Raw genomic sequence first — 21,174 nt, forward strand, 5'->3', positions numbered from 1 at the left:
TGGTGGGATCGGGGAGGCTGTTCCAGGCAGGGGGAGCTGGGAGGCTTAGCGGCTGGGAGGCTTAGCGGCCAGACGGCATGGTGTGGGGGGACGGTCCCCCAGTCAGGCGGTGTGCAGAGGGTGGGGTGTGGAGAACACGGGGCTCTCTTGTGGCCACGTCAGCTGGGGGGAGCTTCGGATGTATGCCGAGAACTGTGGGAGACACTGGGAGGTGCTGTTAACCAGGGCTGTGGCATCTTTCGTACATAGGAGCTAGTAAGAGCGGTTAACAGTGACTACACACCTACTGTGTGCCGGCCGCTGTTCTGCGTCTGGCTCGCACTACCAGTCCTCATAACAAACAGCCCCTTGGGGATCATACCAGCATTATACCTTTTTATAGATGAGGAAACCGAGGGGCCGGGAGGTTAAGTAACGGGCCCCAGGACACACAGCTCAGAAGTGGCACATACGGGTTTTGACCCCAGGCCGCTGGCTTCAGCATCTCAGTAACGGGTTTAGCACCGAAACTGCTGCTCCAGTTAGAACGGGTCACCTTGTAGTGGGCCATCTGGCCTTTACCAGTGTGGCAGCGCCAGGTGAGTGGGGGCATGCTCTAGGAGCTGGCCAGGTCAGCTCTGACGCCGGCCCCTTCAGACTTTTGCAGCTCCCTCGTTCGATGATAAGATCTTGGAGGTGGTGGCCGTGTTTGGCAGTATGCAGATGGCTGTCTCTCGGGTCATTAAGCTGCAGCATCACCGGATTGCCCAGGTACTGGAGGCGGGTGGGACCCGGAACAGTCTGGCTTACGCAGATTGGAGGTGCGGGGCCGGCCAGAGCCAGTGTCGAGACTTTGCCTTCCCCAACGAATGCACCCTGGTGCACAGGGGCCAGGAGACTGGGCGCGCCCCCAGGCTGCCAGCCCAGCCTCTGAGTTGGTCAAGAGCCCCTTCGCATCTGCTTATTTGACAGTTAAAAGTACTTTCAAAACTGGGGCCAACTTGTACCCCACCTGAGCCCCCTGCCTTGACTTTCTCTGTGGGTGCCACCTGTGCCCTGCCCCCTCTTGCTGGGGTGGGATGCGATGAGACAGGCCTGGCCTCAGCCCGTGTCTGAGCTTGGGGACGGAGGCTGAGCACGTGTGGCCTGTGGAGAAGGTGTGAGAGAGAGCTCCCTTCCTTCCTTCTGGTGACGGGTCAGGAGCGAGTGTCTGTCTGTGGGGCTGGGGAGGGCAGCACCGTTACGCACACAGACCTGGGGAGGGGCTGACGCACCAGCTGACCCAAACTGTGGGCCGTGTTGTCCAGTCCTTGCCACACCAGTCTGTCCGCACAGTAGGCTGCTTGAATTTCAGTTTTAACTCTTCGTCAGCATTTTTTTTTGTTGAAAAGAAGAGCAGCTCGTCATCAAGCACTCACTGGTCGTTGGTTCTGAGCGTATTCACATGTGCCCAGGGACCCAGCAGCTCTTGGAAGCCACGAGTCCCCACCATGGGCCTGGTGCTCTTGTCTGATCACCTGTTTCTCCTCCCTGTGATCACAGATGCAGTGCTGGGTGAGGGGACAGTGGGGGTGGGGGGTGCTGGACAGGATGCTCTGACCGCAAGGTCTGCCGGGGGATGGAGTCACCCCCGAGGTCAGCCGGCGTTGCTGGGGTGCGTAGGACAGGAAGGCCACAGTGCCGAGACGGTGCCATACAGCTCAGCTTGGTGCACAAGTAACAGCCTGCCGTTTGCTCAGTGTCGCACAGTGAAGATTTCCATCCTGGGGGACGAGGGCGTGCCTGTGCAGGTGGACGGAGAGGCCTGGATCCAGCCCCCAGGATACATTCGGATCATTCACAAGAACCGGGCGCAGATGCTCACCAGAGACAGGGTAAGAGGAACACCTGCTCCCCTCACTCAGTGAGACCTTGAGTTTTTAATGTTTCGTTCTAGGAATTACATTTTTTTTAGACACGAGGATTAAGCCAAAAGGTGATAATTCCTGGGCCCGTCCCCTTCCCCAGGGCAGGGAAGAGTCGTGTCCCCATTCCCAGCTATCGGCCTGCCGGTGCCCGGTTGGGACGGTTGCCGTTAGCCGCGCTCCTCTCGAGAGCGGCAGACGTGCAACGCCGGGTTCTGCGCCCTAGGCATTCGAGAGCACCCTGAAGTCCTGGGAGGACAAGCAGAAGTGCGAGCTGCCCCGCCCGCCGTCCTTCTCGCTGCACGCGGAGACCCTGTCCGAGGAGGAGGCCACACAGATGGAGCAGTTCGGGCAGGCGGCGGGAGCCCTCATCCACAGGTGGGCTCTGGCCTCCCTCTGGCGGTCAGCGCCCCCGGACCTCAGTGCCGGTCGGTCCGCCTGCACGAGGCTGAGCGGGCTTCCTGCTTGCCGTGGCTTCGGTTCGTTCCCACTGGCCATCTAGGGCCGACAGGCATCTTCAGAGCCAGCTCCCAGATCCGGACACCGACCCCGGGTTCCTCGGGACAGTCCCCTCCCTGTTCCACGCTGTTCCCAAGAGGCAGCGCCGAAGGCGTCTCCTTTCCCTCAGCCTCTGAGGAGCGGCTCCTGGAGCCGCTGTGGCCCTCCAGCGCAGCGATCACCGCTCTGTCCCCCGTCAGTTCTCCACACCCACCTCGTGCGTCTGCGCCGTGTGCCTCTCGCTGGCAAGGTCGCTTCAGCCTGGTGGCTTGTGCCCTCTCAGTCACCTCATCCGGTGACTCTGCAGCCAGTCTGGGTCGGTCTGTCACCTGTACTTCACCTCCCTGCCTCACTTCGCGCCCTGACGGTGCATGCTGGCCCGGGGCTCCTGACTGTCCCTCCATGCTGCTGTCCCCGTGTCCCCCTCCGCCCTCGCCAGGAGCACTGCCGGCCCCTCTCACGCCCTTTCCCCAGGTGTCAGCTGTAGCTCGTCAGCTATCCTGGGTCCCCCACGGGCATTTCTGGTTCAGTGTGTCCCTTCTGGCTCTGGGTCCTTCCCTGGTGGCATGTCCCGTGCTCTGTGTTCTCCATCTCAGGTAGCTGGTGCCACCCCTGCCCCCCGGGTCTTCAGCCAGTTCTGCCCTCATTACCTTACATCGTAAGCATTGGTCCAGAGCCTTGCCGCACGGCAGGCTCTGACTGTCTGCTGTCTTCATGCCTGTGTCCTGAAAACCTGTGGCAGCCCCAGTGGTCTGCTGGGAAGGTGGACTTGCCATGCATTGCTTTGTTTCAAGTCTATCAACAGCCCCCCGTTTTCCCGAGACTCCGGACAAGTCGTTCTCTACACCAGCTCAGCCCACCGCGCTCCCCTGACTTGTGCTCGCCCTCTGCCCCCAGAATGTCCCTCAGGCACGGGGCTGCTGCCTGGGGCTGTGTCCCAGGATTGTCCCCCTCAGAGGCGGGTTCTCTCGTCCCACTTACAGCGCATGGTAGGCACTGTCTCTTTGCGGGAAGGGTCAGGGGTCTCCCCATGCCAACCTGCAAACCGTGCTGACCATCTGCTGTTTCACAAGGCATCTCGTTTGGGGCATTTTCTTCCCTGGTTGAGTTACTGGAGAGACCTGGATTTGGACATCAGGTTTCTCGTGCGAGACCTCTGTGCCACTTGTCAGGAAATGATCGGCGAGGTCATTCCGCGCTGGCCATCGTGGCCAGGCCGGGGCCCCTGGGGACCCTCCGGGCAGACCTTGAACTTACATGCCCACAAGGTGCTGCTGCGGCGCCCTGCTCTCGGCCCTCACGGGTGCCGTGTTTGTCGCCCTCTCCAGCATCCGGGAGATCGCGCAGTCCCACCGGGACATGGAGCAGGAGCTCGCCCACGCCGTCAACGCCAGCTCCAAGGCCATGGACCGCGTGTACAACAAGCCCAGGACCGCTGAGGTGCCTGCGCCCTTCTGGCCCTGCCCTCTGCACCGGAGCCCGCGGGCCTGCTACAGGGTATCTGTTCTGGTTCCTGCAGGGGCTGACCGGCAGCGGTGTTCTGGACATGGTCAACAACTTCAGGGCTCTGCGCAGCGAGACGGAGCTGCTGCTGGCCGGGAGGGTGGCCCTGGTGAGCTGGGCGCGGGCTCCCGTGGGTGGGCGACTGGGCGCAGAGGGCAGCGCGTCCTGGCCCAGAGTTCCTGGCCTCAGGAAGCCCGGCCCGTTGTGGGCGGGGTCTCGGGCCACGTGACCAGGCCACGTGGCGACCACATCACCTGCAGCACTTCGGAGTCCTGTGGACAAGAATGTCTCTCACTGTAGACAGAGCTCCTTAGACGTTGTGGTGGGGCACTGGCAGCCCCGCCAGCCTGGCTGAATTAGCGGCCCCAGGGAGGCACGGCGGGCCCGAATCGCGGCAGCTAGCCCAGGGAGAGGCCCAAGGGCCCAGCCACCTTCTCGTGTTAAAAAATGAGGACGTGGAGGGCCGAGAAGGCAGAGTGACAAGCTGAAAATCACAGCTGGGGACTCGCCCAGAGGTCTCGTTTTCATACCGTCTCCTCTTCCTCCCAAAACACCGTGCCGTCCCAAAGTGGTACAGCTGCTGTCGTGGCTTCTGACAGCACCTCCTGTACGTGGCATAGGCAGGCGGGGCTGTCCCCTCTCCCTCTGACAGGGGGTCCCAAGGAAGCAGGCGAAGTGTCAGGCCCGCCAGTGGGGTTTTCAGGCAGGCTTGGTTTGCTCCATTATTTATGATGAGAGTTTAATTCTGTCACTGTTGCTTCTTGGACGGGCCCCTTCGCTGCTCCATGACTCCGTTTCCTCAGAGCTTTTCATAAGAACTCCCCTGGGGCAGACCTCGCGCTGGCACAGGGCTGAGCTGTCACCCGGCTCCTCGCTCTTGTAACCAGTGTCCCTCTTTCCTCCTGCTGGAGCAGCAGCTGGACCCCCCTCAGAAGGAGCGGCTGGGGGCCGCTCTCGCCGAGATGGACCAGCAGCTCAGGAAGCTGGCAGATGCTCCCTGGCTGTGCCAGCCCACGGAGCCCAGTGACGAAGAGGTATGTGGGTCACGGGGCTTCAGTGTGGGCATCCCTGGACTCAGTGGCTCTCCCTTTGGTGTGCTGTGTGCGGCTGTGGGTTAGGATGTGTGGGCCTTGCAGCCCCCATTAAGGCTTCTCCAGGCTTGTCTGTCAAAACGCCTTCAAGGCGGGAGAGGCTGGCAGGAGGAAGGAGTTGGGAGTTGGTATCGAGAATGACCCTCGATGACTGGGGCACCTGTTGCCCTTGGAGACAGAACTGCGGGCTAACCAGGAAATGGATAGAGAGAAGGCTGGGCCACCCTCCCATGCCCCACTGTGGGGACACTGGTCAGATAAACGGCAGTTCCTTAGAGGTTTATTTTTGACAGGGACAGAGTTGATGTGTTTGACTCACAGTCACGCTTTTCTTTGACACGTGTTTAGAGACCCCAGTTTGCCACAGGTGCTGCAGCAGGGACAGATAGGAGCCTGGGCACATTGCTCCGCCTCCAGCGGCAGGAGGGCAGGCAGGTGGAGCCCGGGAGAGGCGCTTGTCAAGTGCTTGGTTTTCATGAGCAGCGTCTGGATGAAGGCGAGTCCTAGTCTGCCTTTCTCTCAGGAATAGAACAGAGCGAACCAGGAGAAATGTTCACCTTAGGGTGGCACATCTCAATAGATGAACTGCTAGACCCTGAAGGTTGGGTGCCCCTGCTGCCAGCTTGGCGTGAGAGAGAGAATGTGTTGGCAGCAATAGGGTGAGGGGACAGAGGAGGGCGCGCCTGCCATCCGTGTACCCTCCCCTGAGTATGCAGGCGGCCGCTGACAGACACAGACGCTGCGTGGAAAGCTGACTCGGAGGCCGTCCAGCCCACCAGGCAGCAGCACTCAGCAACCTAAGAATGAGGGCATTTTGGTATAAAAGGCCAAGCTTGTTACAGTTGGTTAAATAGTTAATTATAAATATGATACTACTTTGATTTAAAAGAAAAGTGCTAAAATGATGTGTAAAACATTCAACAGATGTAACAATAACGTAGCCCCGTAATTCCTGATGAAATTTTCAAAGACCGTGAGCTGGACAGTGAGCTGGGAAGAGACGACAAGGACAGAGGAATGAAAGCCATTAAATTCCTCCCCTGAAAGGGGAAGCAAGTTAAAAAAAAGTTCTTGACTTTGATAATTAGGAAAATGTAGAATCAGTAATGTTTTTGAAAAACTTAAAGGTAGTTTCTGGTAATTGAAAGGATTTATGTCTTTCTAAATCACTACAAAAGAGAAACAAAAATTATATTTACAAGAAAATAAGAGACTAGTAATAAAGATGTAGTTAACAACATGAAAATAACAAGAAATATGTAGATTCTTCTCTTAAAAGCAAATTCTCAGATCGTATTAAAAAAAGAGCCCCGTTTTCTCTTCCATATCCCCAATAAAAACTTATGACACAGAAAGATTAAAAATAAACCATTTCAAGAAAACACAGTAAATTCCAAAGTAACAGTGTTATCATAAAAAATAAAATTACATAGTTAATACAATAAATGATAAAAAATGAATCACTCTGTATTAGTAAAATAATAATATTTATTTTTTGTCTTCTTGCTTTATCAATTACTTTTGTACTCTCTGGCCGTGAATATAGATGTCTCGGTTTATCTTTGTGATTTCGTGTATCTTTGCTTTTTGTATTTTGAGGCTAGGTTATTGGGTGCATATAGGTTTTATCGTTGTGTAAAGACCTTTAGTAGTTCTTTTTATTTTCAAGTTCACTTATTTGGTATATTTTTTTCATGTGTTTACTTTCAAGCTTTATTTGGAATGTCTCTCTTATGAATAGCATATTGCTAAATGCTGGATTTTTATCCAGTTTGGTACTCCGTTTTAATTGGAGAGTGCAGTCTATTTACATTTGTTTACATTTTCAGTGATTAGTGATATATTTAGACATGTTTTTATCATAGAATTGTACTTTGTATTTGTCCCACTTTTTATTTCTTTTAATTTCTCCCTTTCGATTGATGAGTCTGTGCTTCCACACAATTCTGTCCCCTGTAGTAGTTTGGGGATATTTACTTTTTGACTGTTCTTTTAGTAATTACTCCCCAAATTTTAATTTGCATTTACATGCATAAAATGTTTAAAGCAAAAACTTCTTGAAATGAAAGTGTGAAAATAGGAAAATCATTTTTTTGGAAGCAAAAAAGAGGTAGCAAATCTATGAGCTGGTTCTTGGAAAGTAAAATAAATAAGAAAAAAAATGAAAATGAAGTGATGAAGGGAATGTAACAATAAGAAAATTTTGTATTCAAAGAAATGTTAATACATTTGAAAATGTTGATGAAACTTGATTTTTTTCAGGAAAAACGGATACTATACAAATTGGAATCTGAGGACATTTTAAAAAGAATAGCTACGTAACAGCTTGAAAAAATATTACCTTCAAAGAAAACATGTCAAGGAATATGTAATTTCCATATATAAGGAACTGTATCAAAGCTAGAAAAAGTTGGACATTGTCCCAGTTCAGTTTTCTGAATTGTGGGAAAACACATAAGCTTTACCGCCTCCGTCAGGTCAGGCGTTTTCACAGTGTCATGAAGCAGATCTCCAGAACTCTCACAGTTCATTTTTTAAAAGTAGAGCATCGATTCCAGAATTTAGTATTATCAGTAGGTTCACACAAATTGTTTCTTTAAATCAAATAGTTGATGAAACAAATTCTTTTTAAAAGGATTTCAGCTGGAAAGTACAGAGGGTTAAAAGGCTATTTCCCATCCCTTGGGGGAACACTGGCTTTAGGTGGGAGGGGAATGGATGGGAACAGCTGGGGGGTAGCGGGGGATCTTCCGGTGACATCCTCCTCCTGCCTACCTGTCCGTGTCCCCGGCCTCGGCAGCTCCAGAGCGGGGAGGGAGCCAGGAGGCCAGCTTCCTGCAGGACAGCTGGTTTCTCTGCAGGGGAAAGAAGAGGGCAGGGAAAGACTGAGAGCCACAGGAGCCGAGTTGTCACTCGTGGACCTCGATAGGGTCCCGATTCGAACAAACCAGCTATGAGGATGAACCTTTACAGCCGTCGGAGAGATTGCACACAAATGAATTCTCTAGATGTAATGGATTCTTAGTGGCGTCGGTGTGATCACGGTGCTGTGATTATGTTTTTAAAAGAGTATTCTTTTAGAGTTGCTTACTGAAGAGTTTGTATCTGAAATTTGTTTATTTCATAAGGCAGGGAGACAAAGTAAGATAACACGTTAATCACCCTCATTGTACTAGTCTCCCCATCTTATGATTGGATGAAGATATCCATATTAAAAGTTGGAAGTTTAGTGCTCACGTACGCAGTAAAAAAAATAAATCGTGAAATCCGGAATAGGATTCTGTCTAGACTAACAGAGGATTCCGCCTCCCCCGGCAGCCGTCCCCTCCTGCGGGAAGTGCCGAGGAGCGAGGGGACAGGTGGCTGTGATGGTCGCCTGGAGCTCCGGGTCTTTAACAGACCAGCTGTTAGAACCGATAATCGATAATTTTGCCAAATATAAGAAGTTCGTAAAAATCTTTCTTGAGTACTGACAGTGATGGATGAGAAAATGTTGCCAGAGGTCACTTTCCCGGTGGAAAACTTAAAAAAACGTAAAGTCCGTGATAAGTCCAGGGAGGCGCCGTGAGGGGCACATGGGGCCACTGGGGTGGTGCGGCAGCATGTTCCCGCCGGGGAGTGTTTCCTCAGGGTGACCAGACGCCCCGGTCAGATCTGAAAGTGTGTCATAAAGCCGCGGGTCAGTGTGGGGATGTCGTGAGACAGGACCCCGGGGCAGGAAGAACTCGGCACACCTGAAAAATAAGGAAACTAAGCTTTATTTGTGAACGTGGTGGGGTGCTGCACGGACACGAGCCGCGCACACAGGAAGGGTCACAGACCAGTCAGGACAGTCCAAGTGACGCTGGGGCAGCGTTGACTCTGCCAGGCCCCTGGAGGTGTCTATGGGGAGATGGCCACCCCGGGATGATGTCCCCATGCCACCCATGTTCCCCTTCCTGAGATTCCTCAGGGACTAAATCCGAGGAAAGCACCAAGTGCAGGAAAAGCTTATTTAGGAAGATGCTGGTCATGCTGGTCCTCAGAGGCGGCTCGTGTGACACCAGGAGCCCTGGCTGAATAACTCGATCGTATTCCGAGAACGGTGCCGATATTTAAATGTTTACAGAGCTTTTTCACGACAGGAGAAATGCACGTTATGAAATGAAAACAATATGAAAATACACACTGATCACTGTGAAACCTGTTTTAAAAGGCATTGAAAATAGATACAAGACTGAAAATTGAGGAAAAACACAAGTAAATCTGGAACAAAGCATGTTTTCCCAAGCCCCGGCCACCTCTCCGACAGAGGTGAGACTCGGGCCCTGGTGACTTGGGGTCTGATTCTTCCGTTTCTCACTTTCCACCCACAGAACGTGACACTGGATCTTTCCAAACGCAGCCGCAGCGGGAAATTCCGCCTGGTGACCAAGTTCAAGAAGGAGAAAAACAACAAGAACAGAGAAGCTCACGGCAGCCTGGGAGCCCCGGGTACCGCCCCCCTGACCTCTCCCTGGGTCTTGCGGCTCCTCGCGCGTGGTCCCTGGGCTGTGACCCCGGTTGTGGCCTGCGCCGAGCTGGCCATCTGTAGCTGCAGAGCTGACCCTCGCCCTCCTGCTCTGCGCTGGCTGCTGACCGTTGTCACTCCCGGCCCTGAACTTACTCCCCATGCAGACTCTGGGTGACTGGCCGCAGAGCCACCTACCTGCCCTAGATTGGGGGAGCGAGGTGGGGAGGAGGACAGCAGAGCTGACAAGACAGAGACACGGAGCTCACACTCAGGCCTGCTTCCTCCGAGGGGCTGCTGACTGCAGTGTAATCGGTTCATTGATCAAGGCCCCCTGGAACCTGGGCCACCAGCTACTGTGGGTGGTGAAATCGATAGAAAATGACCCTAAGGCACGTTTTGCCTTTGGGTCATCAAATTGGGGCTTAAAACCTCTGTCCGAAGGGTTGGCCCTGAGCACAGGTGTCCCTAGCACTCGGTGCCGGGCGGCCCTTTGGGGGTGTCGGCTGCCAATCAGGGTAGCTCCTTTTGATTTTTCTTCTTCTGTTTGTCTAGAAATTGGGGTTTTTTCAATGGTGGTGGCTCTGACCATATGAAATGACTGTGTGTCTCCTTTCCTGCCGTGGCCCAAAGTGACATGAACCCTCTGTAAGGTGGAGGGGAGCTGGCTTCAGCGGCACAGTCAGCTCCGTCTGCTCTGCAGTCCTCCGGGGACACAGGGAATGTCCTGAAGGCAGATGGCGGACCCGGCAGGAACAGACAGCAGCCCCACCGCAGCTCGCTCCCGTGAGCGGGCGGCTCCCCTGCCGCTTTCCGAACAGCTCGGGCAGTGCCTGTGGCTGGGTGGCGGGCGCCTGCTGCTGACATCTCAGGGTCCTGGCTGCTGGGGCATGTGGGGCGTTTTGGGGTGCTGGCTGCCGCCTGCCTGGCCCTGGGCCCTGGGCCCTGACCGCGCTCGCGTCTCCGTCTCCGACAGCTCATCTTTGGGGCACGGAGGAGGTTGCCGCCTGGCTGGAGCACCTCAGTCTCTGTGAGTATAAGGACATCTTCACACGGCACGACATCCGGGGCTCCGAGCTCCTGCACCTGGAGCGGAGGGACCTCAAGGTACTTCCACAGCACCGCCCGGGGACCCACACCTGGGCTTCCTCGTGGCTCTGGCTCTGTCCCCTCCCCCAACATGGCTATGTCATAACATCAGGTTTCTCCACGGTTCTTAGACCTTTGTGCACGACCCAGGGTGACATGTGATGGTGGCCAGGAGGCCACCCCTTTCCCCGCAGTGATGTCTCCCCTCATCACAGCCAGAAAAGGCTGGGGCACACGTGGGGGCCTCGCTTTTCTCAGCCTGACTGGACAGCGAGCTGTTTGACGCAGACTTGGGGGGGGCGCGGCCCTATGCTCAGTCAGACTGACGAGCTCTCTGACGATGGGGGACCGGCCCACTAGGGTTCCGTCTGGTAGCTGCTGGCTGTGTGGCGGCTCCTCTGGTGCAGTCCACGCCCTTAGTGGGCCAGCACCTCCCACCACCTCGGGACAGGAGAGGCGGTGACGTGCCCAGGTCTGGTAGCCGGAGCTCCTGGAGCCTGGCTGTGCCCCGGGCACTGGCTCTCGGGGCACTTGGCCCACTTGGCGGCAGGCTTGCGCCTGGTCTTCGTCTCGTTCAGCGGCGGTTCCCAGGAGGGGCGCGGCGGGCGTCTGCGTGCCGTCGTCCGTGTGCCGTTTCCGTCTCGTGTCACCATTGCCACCGTTTCCACCTCCGTCTGTGTCCAGTGTCGCTCGGCCCGGCGTCAGGGCGGCTGTGTTCTCGTTGCAGGACCTCGGCGTGACCAAGGTGGGTCACATGAAGAGGATCTTGTGTGGCATCAAGGAGCTGAGCCGGAGCCCCCCAGCCGCCGAGGCCTAGCCTCGGCCCTCGCGGCCTGCGTCCTCCGCGCCTCCCGTGACTGAGGCTGGGGAGCGTGTGGCACGGCTCCTGTCCCTTCTCATGGTGCTACTCCCTCTGCTCGCGACAGGAAGCCTCCCAGATGCCGTTCCGGGCCGCTGCGGGGTCTGGAGCACACCAACGCAGCTACCTGGGGACATGCGCCTTTTCCGCCTGGCGTCATGGGGGGACAAACTGTGCTGCCCTCGGCTCTCGCTGACACCGCATTCCGGTGGGAACGGCCTGGCTGGGCTGCGCGGGACTGTCCTGAGGCTGCTGTCCGCGTGCTTCAACAGCGCGTCGCGTGGCACCACCTCCCGGGCGCCCGGTCCGCAGCCGCTCCGTGGTTCGCCACAGCAGCCCCGCGAGGCCGCACACAGCTGATGTCCCGTCTGTCAGGAAGGGCTTTCCCAAGGGCCCGCCCTGGCCTGGCTGCGGTGTGGGTGCCTTTCCAGTCCTGTCCACTTTAATTTGATGGAAGAGAAAGGAAAACTTGTTCTTCCTGAATCCGGTCTGCAGGTCACCGTGTCCTTGGGCTGATGAGCCCCCTCCCCATTTGCCTCAGGTCCCTCCTGAGCTGGGGTGCTCTCTGGGCTGGGAGTGCCTGTGTCCACATGAGTTTGATTTTCTCTGGAGGGGAGTGTCCTGAGCACCATCCAGTGGGACAAGCTGTTGCCAGGAGAGTGGCCCTGGTGGCAGTCTGAGGTCACTCCAAAGCCTGTGACCCTGTGGGTGGCCTCATCTCAGACTTCCAGTCCCCATGCCTCTGGAGTTGTCAGTGGCCCGTGCGGCTTGAGCCCGCAGCCCCCGGGCGCTCATAGCTTAATAGCTCTGACTTGCCACGTGCTTTGCAGGCTCCCCGCTGGTCCCCTGATCACCACCAGGCCCCATCTCTGGTCTGGGTGCTCCCACGGGTGGTCCTGGGTGCTGGGCTTGGGCCAAGGCCCTGCCCCAAGGCTCTACGACCCTCCCCTGTGCCTGCTATGGCGTGGCAGCGTTGGGGTTTGGGGCGAGAGCCCTACCTGCTCTGTACGTCCCCTGAGCCACCCCACTGGAGGTGACACTGGGCAGTTGTGCATTTTTCCCGCCCTGTGAAGGTGAAGAAAGAATCCAAGCACCAAAAGTCACTCGAATTGAAAGTACAGATCATGGGGCATGGGGACCCGTGCCAGCGGTCCCAAAGTCGGGGCTGCCCTGTCAGTTGAAGCGGGAAGCGCCTGGAATCTGGGGTTCCCAGGCTCCTGGGCTGGACGGGCTGGACAGGCTAGACGTAGGGGGAGGCGATGGGGGGTTGCGCAGGCAGCAGCACAGCCCCAAGCCATCACGCCCTCCCCTTGGTGAAAGCTTGGGTTGGAATCAAGCATGGTGTTTAATATGTCGCCAGTGATTAAAGCAACGCTGTTTTTGTTAAAGCCATTTTCCTGATTCTAGTAAGTTAGAAGTGAGAGGAACAGCCATGAGTGTCGCATGAAACTGTCGGTGAAGGGCCTGCGTCTCGTTCGTGGTGGCGTTTCTGTTGCTGCCCTGCCCGCCCTAGACCCCTGCTGTGTGGAGGTCCCTCGGGCTCCCTGGGGTCTCATGGTCCTGTCGATGTGGAGGGAGGGAGGGAGGGGGGTCCCTGAACAGTCTTGGAGTAAAGATTTTGTGTCCTCGGGTGGGGCTTGCCCTCATATTTATGATCTTAATTTATACAGCACCCACCGTGGGAGCAAATGCCTCCTGTATTGCTATGTACATAGTCCACATCCAGGGGTGTAAATAAGTCGTTCTGTGTGTAAGTAAAACAAGCCTGTTTTTGACCCTCCATTGTCAGATTTGTCATTTCTTGTGCTTTGACATAAAATATAGGTTGCCAAAATCCTTCCAAACTGGATTCAGAATAATATTTTCCAGCTGCTCTAAAAATAAGCTGAGTTGGTGGTAGGTGAAAAGCGAAATAGAACGCCATTGTTCTTTTAGGGTGTGGGTTCAAGGATCTGTTGAATTAAAAGCTTGGCGAGGAGATGAGGCACTGAGTGGAGCGAGGTTCTCATATTTGATCCCCGCTGGCCTTGCCTGGGATCAAACTTAGGATGGGTCATTGCAGTTATTGAGCTAACCTCCTCAACCTTTTATATGTAACTAAACAGGCAGCTCTTCTGCCTCTGTTGAGCCATGGTGCCTTTATTCCAAGGGAGCTGCCTCTTCAAGTTCAAGGTCACTTTAATTGCGCCACCACCCCCCCGCCCCCCTTCTTGGGGTGAAGGTGGGGCCTGGGATCATGGAATTGGAAATCAGGCCGGCAGGGAGCAAGAGGGCCGCGTGGCTTTCCTGCATGGAGTTTTCCTCCCCAGCAGCTTGTCCCTCCTTGCTTACAGAGCCTGTTTGTCCTGGTGTGCACCTGCCTCCCAATGACCGGCTAGGGCTAGGGTCAAGCCTCATGGTTACGGTATGGCTGCCACCACTCCAGGCATCACGTGTCTAGTATAAGGTGTGTATGAGCAGGTGGTTATATCTTCTATGTCTCTTTTTAAGGTTTTACTTATTTAGAAGCAGACCTCTCCTAACGTCTCATTGTTTAGAATTTGGTCACATACTCATGAGTAAGTCAGTGCAAAAGGAACGTGGGCCATGCCAGCGATGACTGACCGTGATGCTCAGGGGCTTAGAACATTTACCATATTTGATACCAGGCACTGGCCTAAGTATTTCACACACGTCACCTCATCTGTTCCTCCTGGCAGTCCTGCCAGGTGGGTGTCTGCGTTTTCACGGATGAGGAAAGGTTCACAACTTGTCCCATGTCCTGCAGCCGGCATGTGGCAGAGATCGGAGTCATGGCATAGTTAGGCACCAGATCATACGTTGACTGCTGTGACCCTGACCTGACACCAAGCCCAGCCCACGTGACAAGTGGGGAAATAGGGCCTGTCATAGGCATCCTGGCCCAGAAGGCTAGGCTCCTGTTTGCCGGAAAGCTGCTGGGCGACTGAGCAGGAGCAGGTCTGGGGAGGGTGGTGTGGGGATAGCCAGCCGCCAGCCACCACTCCCACACCACCATGGTCCACCAGGCGCGGGGCTTGGCTCCATCATGTCCGCGGGCAGGAGGCTGCTGCAGGGCGCGTCTGCGGCGGGGCAAGGCCAGATGCCAGCCAACGGGAGAGGGAGGTTCAAGTGCAGTGCGACTGGGCTTGACAGTACGATTTCCTGTTAGGGATTCGTCGGCTGTGAAAAGCAGCGCTCTATCCAGTGAACTTGCTCTGATCCGGTAATGTGAATTGTCAGTTGGGGCAGACTACACTGCTTTAAACGTAAACCCCAAATGGCAGAGTCGAGGGTGGGTGTCTGTCCAGGCACTCATGGATCTGCCTGTGTGGCCACTGTCCTCGGGTCACCCTGCGCCAGGCGCTCATGGATCTGCCCTGTGGCCACAGTCCTCAGGTCACCCCTCCTTGCTGGGGTCGGGAGTATGGGGGGTGTGCAGGAGGGTTCCTGTGCCCGTCTGGAGGTGGCAGTGCTGGAAACGAAAACTCACCCAAGGGACCTGGCCATGCCCGGCTGCAAAGGCAGCTGGGAAGCGCCATCGGGTTCTGCAGCGAAGACAGTCATGGGTTGTGCTCGTCAGCCAGCTGGCCCTGCCGTCCTCCCCTCGGGGTTTAAAGTCTCTTCGAAGAAAACAAGTCCCCCAGGTAACGGATGGTCTCCAGGTGTTTGGAAGGAGACTCCTGTGTCTCTGAGGAGAGGAAGAGGTGGGAGTCCTTGAACCTCCAGTTGTCCCTTGGCACCGTGTGGTCGGCAGTGCCCGCCTGCCAACACGGCCTTTGCCCGCCGGCTGGGATGCTGACCTACACCTGGGGACTGACGTCTGACCCAGGGACTTCTGCGGCCGCAGGCAGTGCTCCTGCTGGGGCTCCTGCCTTGGACCTGGTGGCTTCGAACCCCTGGACCCTGCCTCTGCCACAGGCACTGAGGTCACTCCATTTGCTCCCCGCTCAGTGTCTACACTGCATGAAGACTGACGGTGGCTAGGGGAGATTAACCTGGGGGCATGGGCTGGAGAGGGGAAACTGACACATCTGACCGCTCATTCTCCTCCCCTTTTCCCACAGTCTTCCGTGACGTGGAGGACTTAGTTTGTGTCCTTTGTTCCTTCCGACCCCGGCTCAGGGTCCCCTCTCCGCTCTGGGAGAGCCCTGGGCGTGGAGTCGGCCCCAGGTGCTTGTGGGTATGCTTGTAGAACTTGAGATTCTTTTCTGAATATCCAGGCTTACATGACTTCACTTGTTGCTGAACCTATTGAAAATTTTGATAATTTCTTCATGGTAGATTTTTCTGCATTAATTTTGATTTCTAAAAATATTGTACTGAAAATGGCCTACCTAACTTGCTTACTGAGGTTTTTGGGTGCCTTTAAAATTTGCACCCAAGGCCTCACCTTACCTCAGTCCTGGCCCCGTGTTGTGGAATCTAATTTTGAATGTGAAGCCCAGACTCTTGGTACTTGTGGCAGCCATGGCTTGATGTCTGTCCTGCATCAGCTGGTGGGAGCAGGGTGCCGAATACGCCCCTGCAGTAACTGCACCTCCAGGGTTGTGACTTAGTTTTGGTCAGAGACAGACTATTAACTGAGATTTCTTGAAAGCTTCCTTAAAAACATGGGAACGTTCCTGTCTTTCCTCCTGTGGTCAGATGTGTCACTTTCCCCTCCTGGAGGGTGGACACGATGGCTGGAAGGCTGGCTGTGGGATGGCCTTGACAATGGGAACGAGTATCGGTGGTGGAGAGATGCCATTCCTTGTCGCGTCCCTGGCCCGCAGGGAGTCCGGACTGTCCCGCAGCGTGCTTTTACCCAGGCGAGGACTGTACCTGTCTAGTTTTGTCTTGGACTTGAACCTAAGCCCCTGAGGTGTCCTGTAACTACTCATCATTCCTGGCGGTGGAATCAGACATCGACTTCATGTTTGGAAAAGCAAAAGCACTGGAGAGACACGAGTTGTACCTGTTGTGCAGGGGTGAAGCCACAGAATGGGGCAGGGGCCACTACAGGAGATGAGCGAACTGGTGCACAGCGAGCTTCAGGGCAGATGGGGGCACATCGCCGAGGGCCATGGGGTGTGGGCCATCCTGAGGCCTGGCCGGAGCGTGCCAGCCCAGCCCGGCGTCGGCCATAGGCCACGCTGTGTCGGGCCACAGCTGGGGCCCTGCTTTCAGTTTTGATTGCAGAAGCACAAACAGGCTGCAAACGTGGAAGATGACCGGCTGGCTGGAGACTTACTGGCTCCTCACTCACGCTGCTGGCCAGCAGATGCACTGGAAGCCTCCTCAGCTTTGAAGGAATCTGTGTTCCCCGCCAGCCCCCCAAGCTGACAAACAGAAGCCAGCGGTCACTCGGCCCCACAGCTCGTCTGTCCCCAGGCCTCCAGATGTGCGGCCTCAGGATGCGCCCAGTCGCTTCTTCCACAGAGAGGGGTCCTTCCAACGCCACGTCAGCTGCACCCACTGGACGACGGGCACGCGAGGTCTTCCAGACAGGGTTGGGGTGGCCAGCACAGCTGGGCAGGGGCTCACCTCACCTCCCGGGCAGGTGGGTAGCTGGCACGATCCGTCCATTCGTCGGGGCTTGTAACCACTGCGCCTGCTGCCTCTTCTGTCTCCCAGAGGTTTCAGTGTGGTCGTCCCCCGCCCTGGATGCTACTTCCGCACTGGGTTTTTATTTGTCCTTTAGCCATAGGTTGAACCATGAGGCATCACGTCCACAGTGCACAGCCCGGAGGAACCTGCCTCCCGAGACCTGGACCGGGGCGGGGGGCAGATGGAATGGAGCTGCCTGCCTTCGGAGGAACCAGTGTGGTTGGGAAAGGGCAGCGAGGTGGAATACCGCTAACGGTAAGGCAGAATGCTGTCACTTTTGACATCTGTGTGGAAGGAGCACAGTGGTTACTGGGCGGATGGCCGGCCTTGTCCCCTCCCCTGCGCACAGCACTGGGAGCCTCAGGCAACCCCTTCCCCTCCCCTGTCATCTGAATGGAGCCAGCGGCAGGGTGTGGGCAAGTCACCCACTTGGAAGCAATGGGCATCGGGCCCAGGGGCCCTCCAAACAGGCACCGAGTGACAAGATGTATGCCTGCAGCTGATGGTGGCCCATCGCCACCCGGAAAAGCCCCTGGGCGATGGAACCAATGCTGAGAGAAAGGCTAGGGGCCTGGGACGTCTGTCAGGCAGGTTGCAGGAGCCAGGAGAGGAGGCCCTGCTGTGTTGCAGGCAGCCCGCAGGTCAAGATGGGGGGCCACCTAACACACTGAAGCTGGCACCACGCTCACTCCCCGGGGCAGGGGCGGAGGGAACTGGAGCAACTGGAGGGAGCTAGACACGGTGCCTCCTCCTGACTTGTGTGTCAACATCGTCGCTTCACGGTCCTCTGGAGGGCAGTGAATCCCGAGAACACGCGCTGTGAGTTTGTTGAGTTTGTTCCGCAGCTGGTGACCCGCGCGTTATGGCTGTGCTTTGGCTGGGCCATAACTGAGGACGGGAGGAGAGACGTGCCCTTCGGTCCCCGTCCAGGGAGGGCGAAGGGCCCTAACGCTGGTCCCTCAGTGAGTCTGTTCCACAGGGAAGCCCACCTCTGTGCAGCCATGATTCTACATCCTCAGGGAATCCTCGCGTGCCTGCCACCTCTGCCAGAAAAACGTCACAGAGGAATAAGTATGTTTTCTGCAATGCAACCCCCATTGCCAGTTCTTCCCTAGAAGGAAAGGAACCAGACCATGTCCAGTCTCGTCCAATACGCTCTTTCCCGAACTTTTACTTAAAAAGTAAAGATGCTTCTGTTATTTCTAAAGTGGTTCTGATACAGTCTTTCTAAATATAAACCATGTTTATTTAGCGTCTGAAGTATGCTGGGGGGTGGGGGAGGCCAAGGGCTGGAAGCAGTCAGCAGGGAGTGGGAGCGAGGCTTCCCTGAAAGAACGGTCGGTCGGTTCACAAACTCCCTGTAGCCCCACTCCATCCCCGAATGGAGGGAAGGGAGGGAGCGGGAGTGAGCAGAGCAAACCAGCGGAGACCCCCCAGGGGCCTGGCGCTGCCCACGCACACAACAGGGCTGGTCCACTGTGCTCAGCTTGATACTTCACATGCAGTGAGGCCTCTGGCTTCTCAAAGGCAAAGCTTTTCAGTCATTACGTTAATATTTTATTACCTCGACGTGAAAGGAAGGGGCATAGCAAGGACACATGTCAGCTGAAGTGAAAGGAACAGAAGAGCCGCTGGGGCTTGCGGATTTGGTTCCCTCGGGGCCCGCGGGGCCCTGTGAAGGCCGAGACGGTTAGTGTCTGGGTTAGTGTCTGAGAACCTGGAAGCGGCTCGCTGGTCCAAGGCCAACTTCTTACCACGCAACTGCTTCCATACAAATTAAGAGATACTCTGAGACCCGACAGTCTGAAACAGATGGGGCCACGGTTTCTAACGCTGGTCCTGACAGGGCTGGAGGAGGACAGAGGGGAGAGGGGGTAGCAGGGCCACTGTCGCCCCCCAGAGGCAGCCTGGGGGCAATGCGGCCTTGACCTTGCCCACATTTCTAATTCTTCTCCATCTCTTCACATTTAAGTTCTACTTTAATAGCTGGTGATAAAAGGCTGAGAAGCTGCGTGTGGTCTGTCTCAGCGAGGGGTGAGGGGTGGCGGTGACAAAGGTAGGGACTTACAGTGTCTTCTCAGGACTCCTGCTTTCCACCGAGTTACAGTTTGAGAAAGGGAATTGTCCCAGGGTCCCAAGTCAGTGACATGCTATGTTTGTCATAAATACCAATTAAATCTTTCAATCTGGTAGCTGGCCATGCTGAATTAAGAGGAAAAAAACTTTAGCTCACATTTCCTTTTCCTGTTTTAATCAAGGCCACTCAGGACCTGCTCCGGACCTGTCGGCTGGGACGCCCACAGCCGTGAGAATGCCTGACCTCACACGAGCAGGCGAGACAACACCTCGGGCTTCCCTCTCCTCAGAGGGTGTTCTGTCTGTCTCTTCATTCTAGTGACAACTCATGCTTTAGTCAGTTTTAACTCAAACCAAAGGGAGAACATGTGCTCTGTGGGGACCAGAAAGCAAGCTAACCGTTGTCACCACCTGGGCCTGGCCAGCCTAGCGGTGAGCTGAGCTGTCAGACCCTGGTTAGTGCAGACTCCAAACAAGTCACCTGAGCAAGGCAGAGGAGAGTGTGCGTTCTCAACGGCAGACTCGGTAGAGGTTGGCATGTGCTGTTCTATCCGTGTCGGCAGGTAATGCAAAAAAATGGCAGTTGGCGTCAAGTGTGGTGCGAGGCAGCGTCTGAGCGGCACCTGTGAGATGTGGCCAGGTCTGTGCCAGCCCCCTCGGGGGCCCGCTGTGTGGCCCAGTGGTGAAGTGCACTTGCCTGCCGAGATGAAGCTGCTGTTGGCTCGTGAGGAAGCCGAGGACCGGAGGGCGTGCCTGCTCGAGGGAGCGGTGAGTTTGTGGCGGGAACACCAAGGCCTCGCGCTCGCTGCCGACCGTGCCGAGCCAGCAGCTGCTTTGGTACCGGTACCAGCACCAGCCGGGCGCGGTGCCCGCAGGTACACTGGTGGCTGCCAGAGCTATCTGAAACTGCCGACGTGGATGGAGAGAGAAGCTTCTGGTCTCGGGGGCCGGCCAGGCGTCTCTGCACTGGAGAGAATGCTGCTGCTCTGCACCCGAAGGGCTTCTTGGCTGCGGGAGACACAGAGGCTGTCACCGGCACAGTCACCGGCACAGTCACCAGCACAGTCACCGGCACAGTTGGCTCTACCAGGTCAGGGGATTTGGAGTGACTATAAAATTCATTCCAGTGTTTAGGGGTCAAGTCAGAACAGGCCACAGAGATGACAGATATGTCCAGACTGCCCGTCGGAGGACCTCGGTGTACCCCCACCAAGGTCGCGTGCGGGACCGCGGTCAGGCTTGGGGTCTTTTCTGATCCGGGAGGTGACAGTGTCTCCCAGTAAAGTCATCTTTCTTTCTTCACCTTCTGAATCCAAGTACACAGTTCCCAGAAGCACAAATCTTACATGTCCAACTCCAGGAATCACCACAAACGCACACGCCTTGGAGCCACCACTTCCACCTCGGCCCTTCCTCATGCTGTCTACTCCAGCCCTGCTAGATGCCCCTGGCCACTGTCACACAACGCCTGACACACGGGGACCCAAACTACGGAAGGGCAGGAGGAGATGAAGACGAGGTGAGCAGGGGCTGGATGAGGCAGGCAGGCAGGCGACTTGAAAGGCTACTGCAGCGACTCGCCCCAGAAAAGGAAGCCCAACCCGCCAGGCGCAGTCAGGACAGGAAAGGACACTGACCACTGATGACAGAGCAAGACTTCGGGAGAGAGAGGTGGGGAGCAGACAAGGACCATGGCGCCCTGGTGGCCTGCGTGGGGGGAATGGCACGTGCAGTGTGAAGTGTCAGGGTTGGAGGGATGTCCAGTGGGGCCTGGAGGCAGGCGACTGTGTACAGAAGAGGAATGCGTATGGAAGAGGAATGCGGTCCCAAGGCGAGGGACAGTGACAGGGGAGTGTGCAGAGTGAGGAGGGAGCAGGGCGCCAGGCTGGAGGGGGAGGGAGCCGGGGAGGGGAGAGGCCTGCTTCCGCAGGGAGCTTCCGCCAGCGGGCAGTGGCCAGTGGCGGCTGAGGGACCAGCACCCAGGCTAGTTCTTGGAGGGAACGAGGGAGGAAGTGGCTGGAGTGGCACGTGGACTGCGAGTGCTTCTATCTTCAGATGACTGAGACCTGAGTGTGCTGGTGTCTGAAGGGAAAGACCCAG

General features: G+C 56.1%; 2 protein-coding genes across 2 annotated transcripts in view; one reads left to right on the forward strand and one right to left on the reverse strand.

The window, feature by feature from the left end:
• DGKD (diacylglycerol kinase delta) overlaps positions 1–13,192 on the forward strand; it is a 76,915-nt gene extending 63,723 nt beyond the window's left edge. Inside the window, exons 21-29 of the mRNA XM_011380876.2 lie at positions 637–750; positions 1,719–1,853; positions 2,110–2,261; positions 3,710–3,821; positions 3,901–3,993; positions 4,799–4,918; positions 9,331–9,448; positions 10,441–10,571; positions 11,281–13,192. Of these exons, the coding sequence (XP_011379178.1) occupies positions 637–750; positions 1,719–1,853; positions 2,110–2,261; positions 3,710–3,821; positions 3,901–3,993; positions 4,799–4,918; positions 9,331–9,448; positions 10,441–10,571; positions 11,281–11,370 (1,065 nt within the window). The 3' untranslated portion in view covers positions 11,371–13,192. The remainder of the gene's footprint in view (positions 1–636; positions 751–1,718; positions 1,854–2,109; positions 2,262–3,709; positions 3,822–3,900; positions 3,994–4,798; positions 4,919–9,330; positions 9,449–10,440; positions 10,572–11,280) is intronic.
• A 5,030-nt stretch (positions 13,193–18,222) lies between these two features.
• The window catches only part of USP40 (ubiquitin specific peptidase 40), a 69,616-nt gene continuing 66,664 nt past the window's right edge, over positions 18,223–21,174 (reverse strand). The window contains exon 33 of the mRNA XM_023523774.1: positions 18,223–20,082. Coding sequence (XP_023379542.1) covers positions 19,971–20,082 — 112 coding nt within the window. The 3' untranslated portion in view covers positions 18,223–19,970. The remainder of the gene's footprint in view (positions 20,083–21,174) is intronic.

This window comes from Pteropus vampyrus, unplaced genomic scaffold (assembly GCF_000151845.1).
Source record: "Pteropus vampyrus isolate Shadow unplaced genomic scaffold, Pvam_2.0 Scaffold411, whole genome shotgun sequence".
NCBI lineage: Eukaryota > Metazoa > Chordata > Mammalia > Chiroptera > Pteropodidae > Pteropus > Pteropus vampyrus.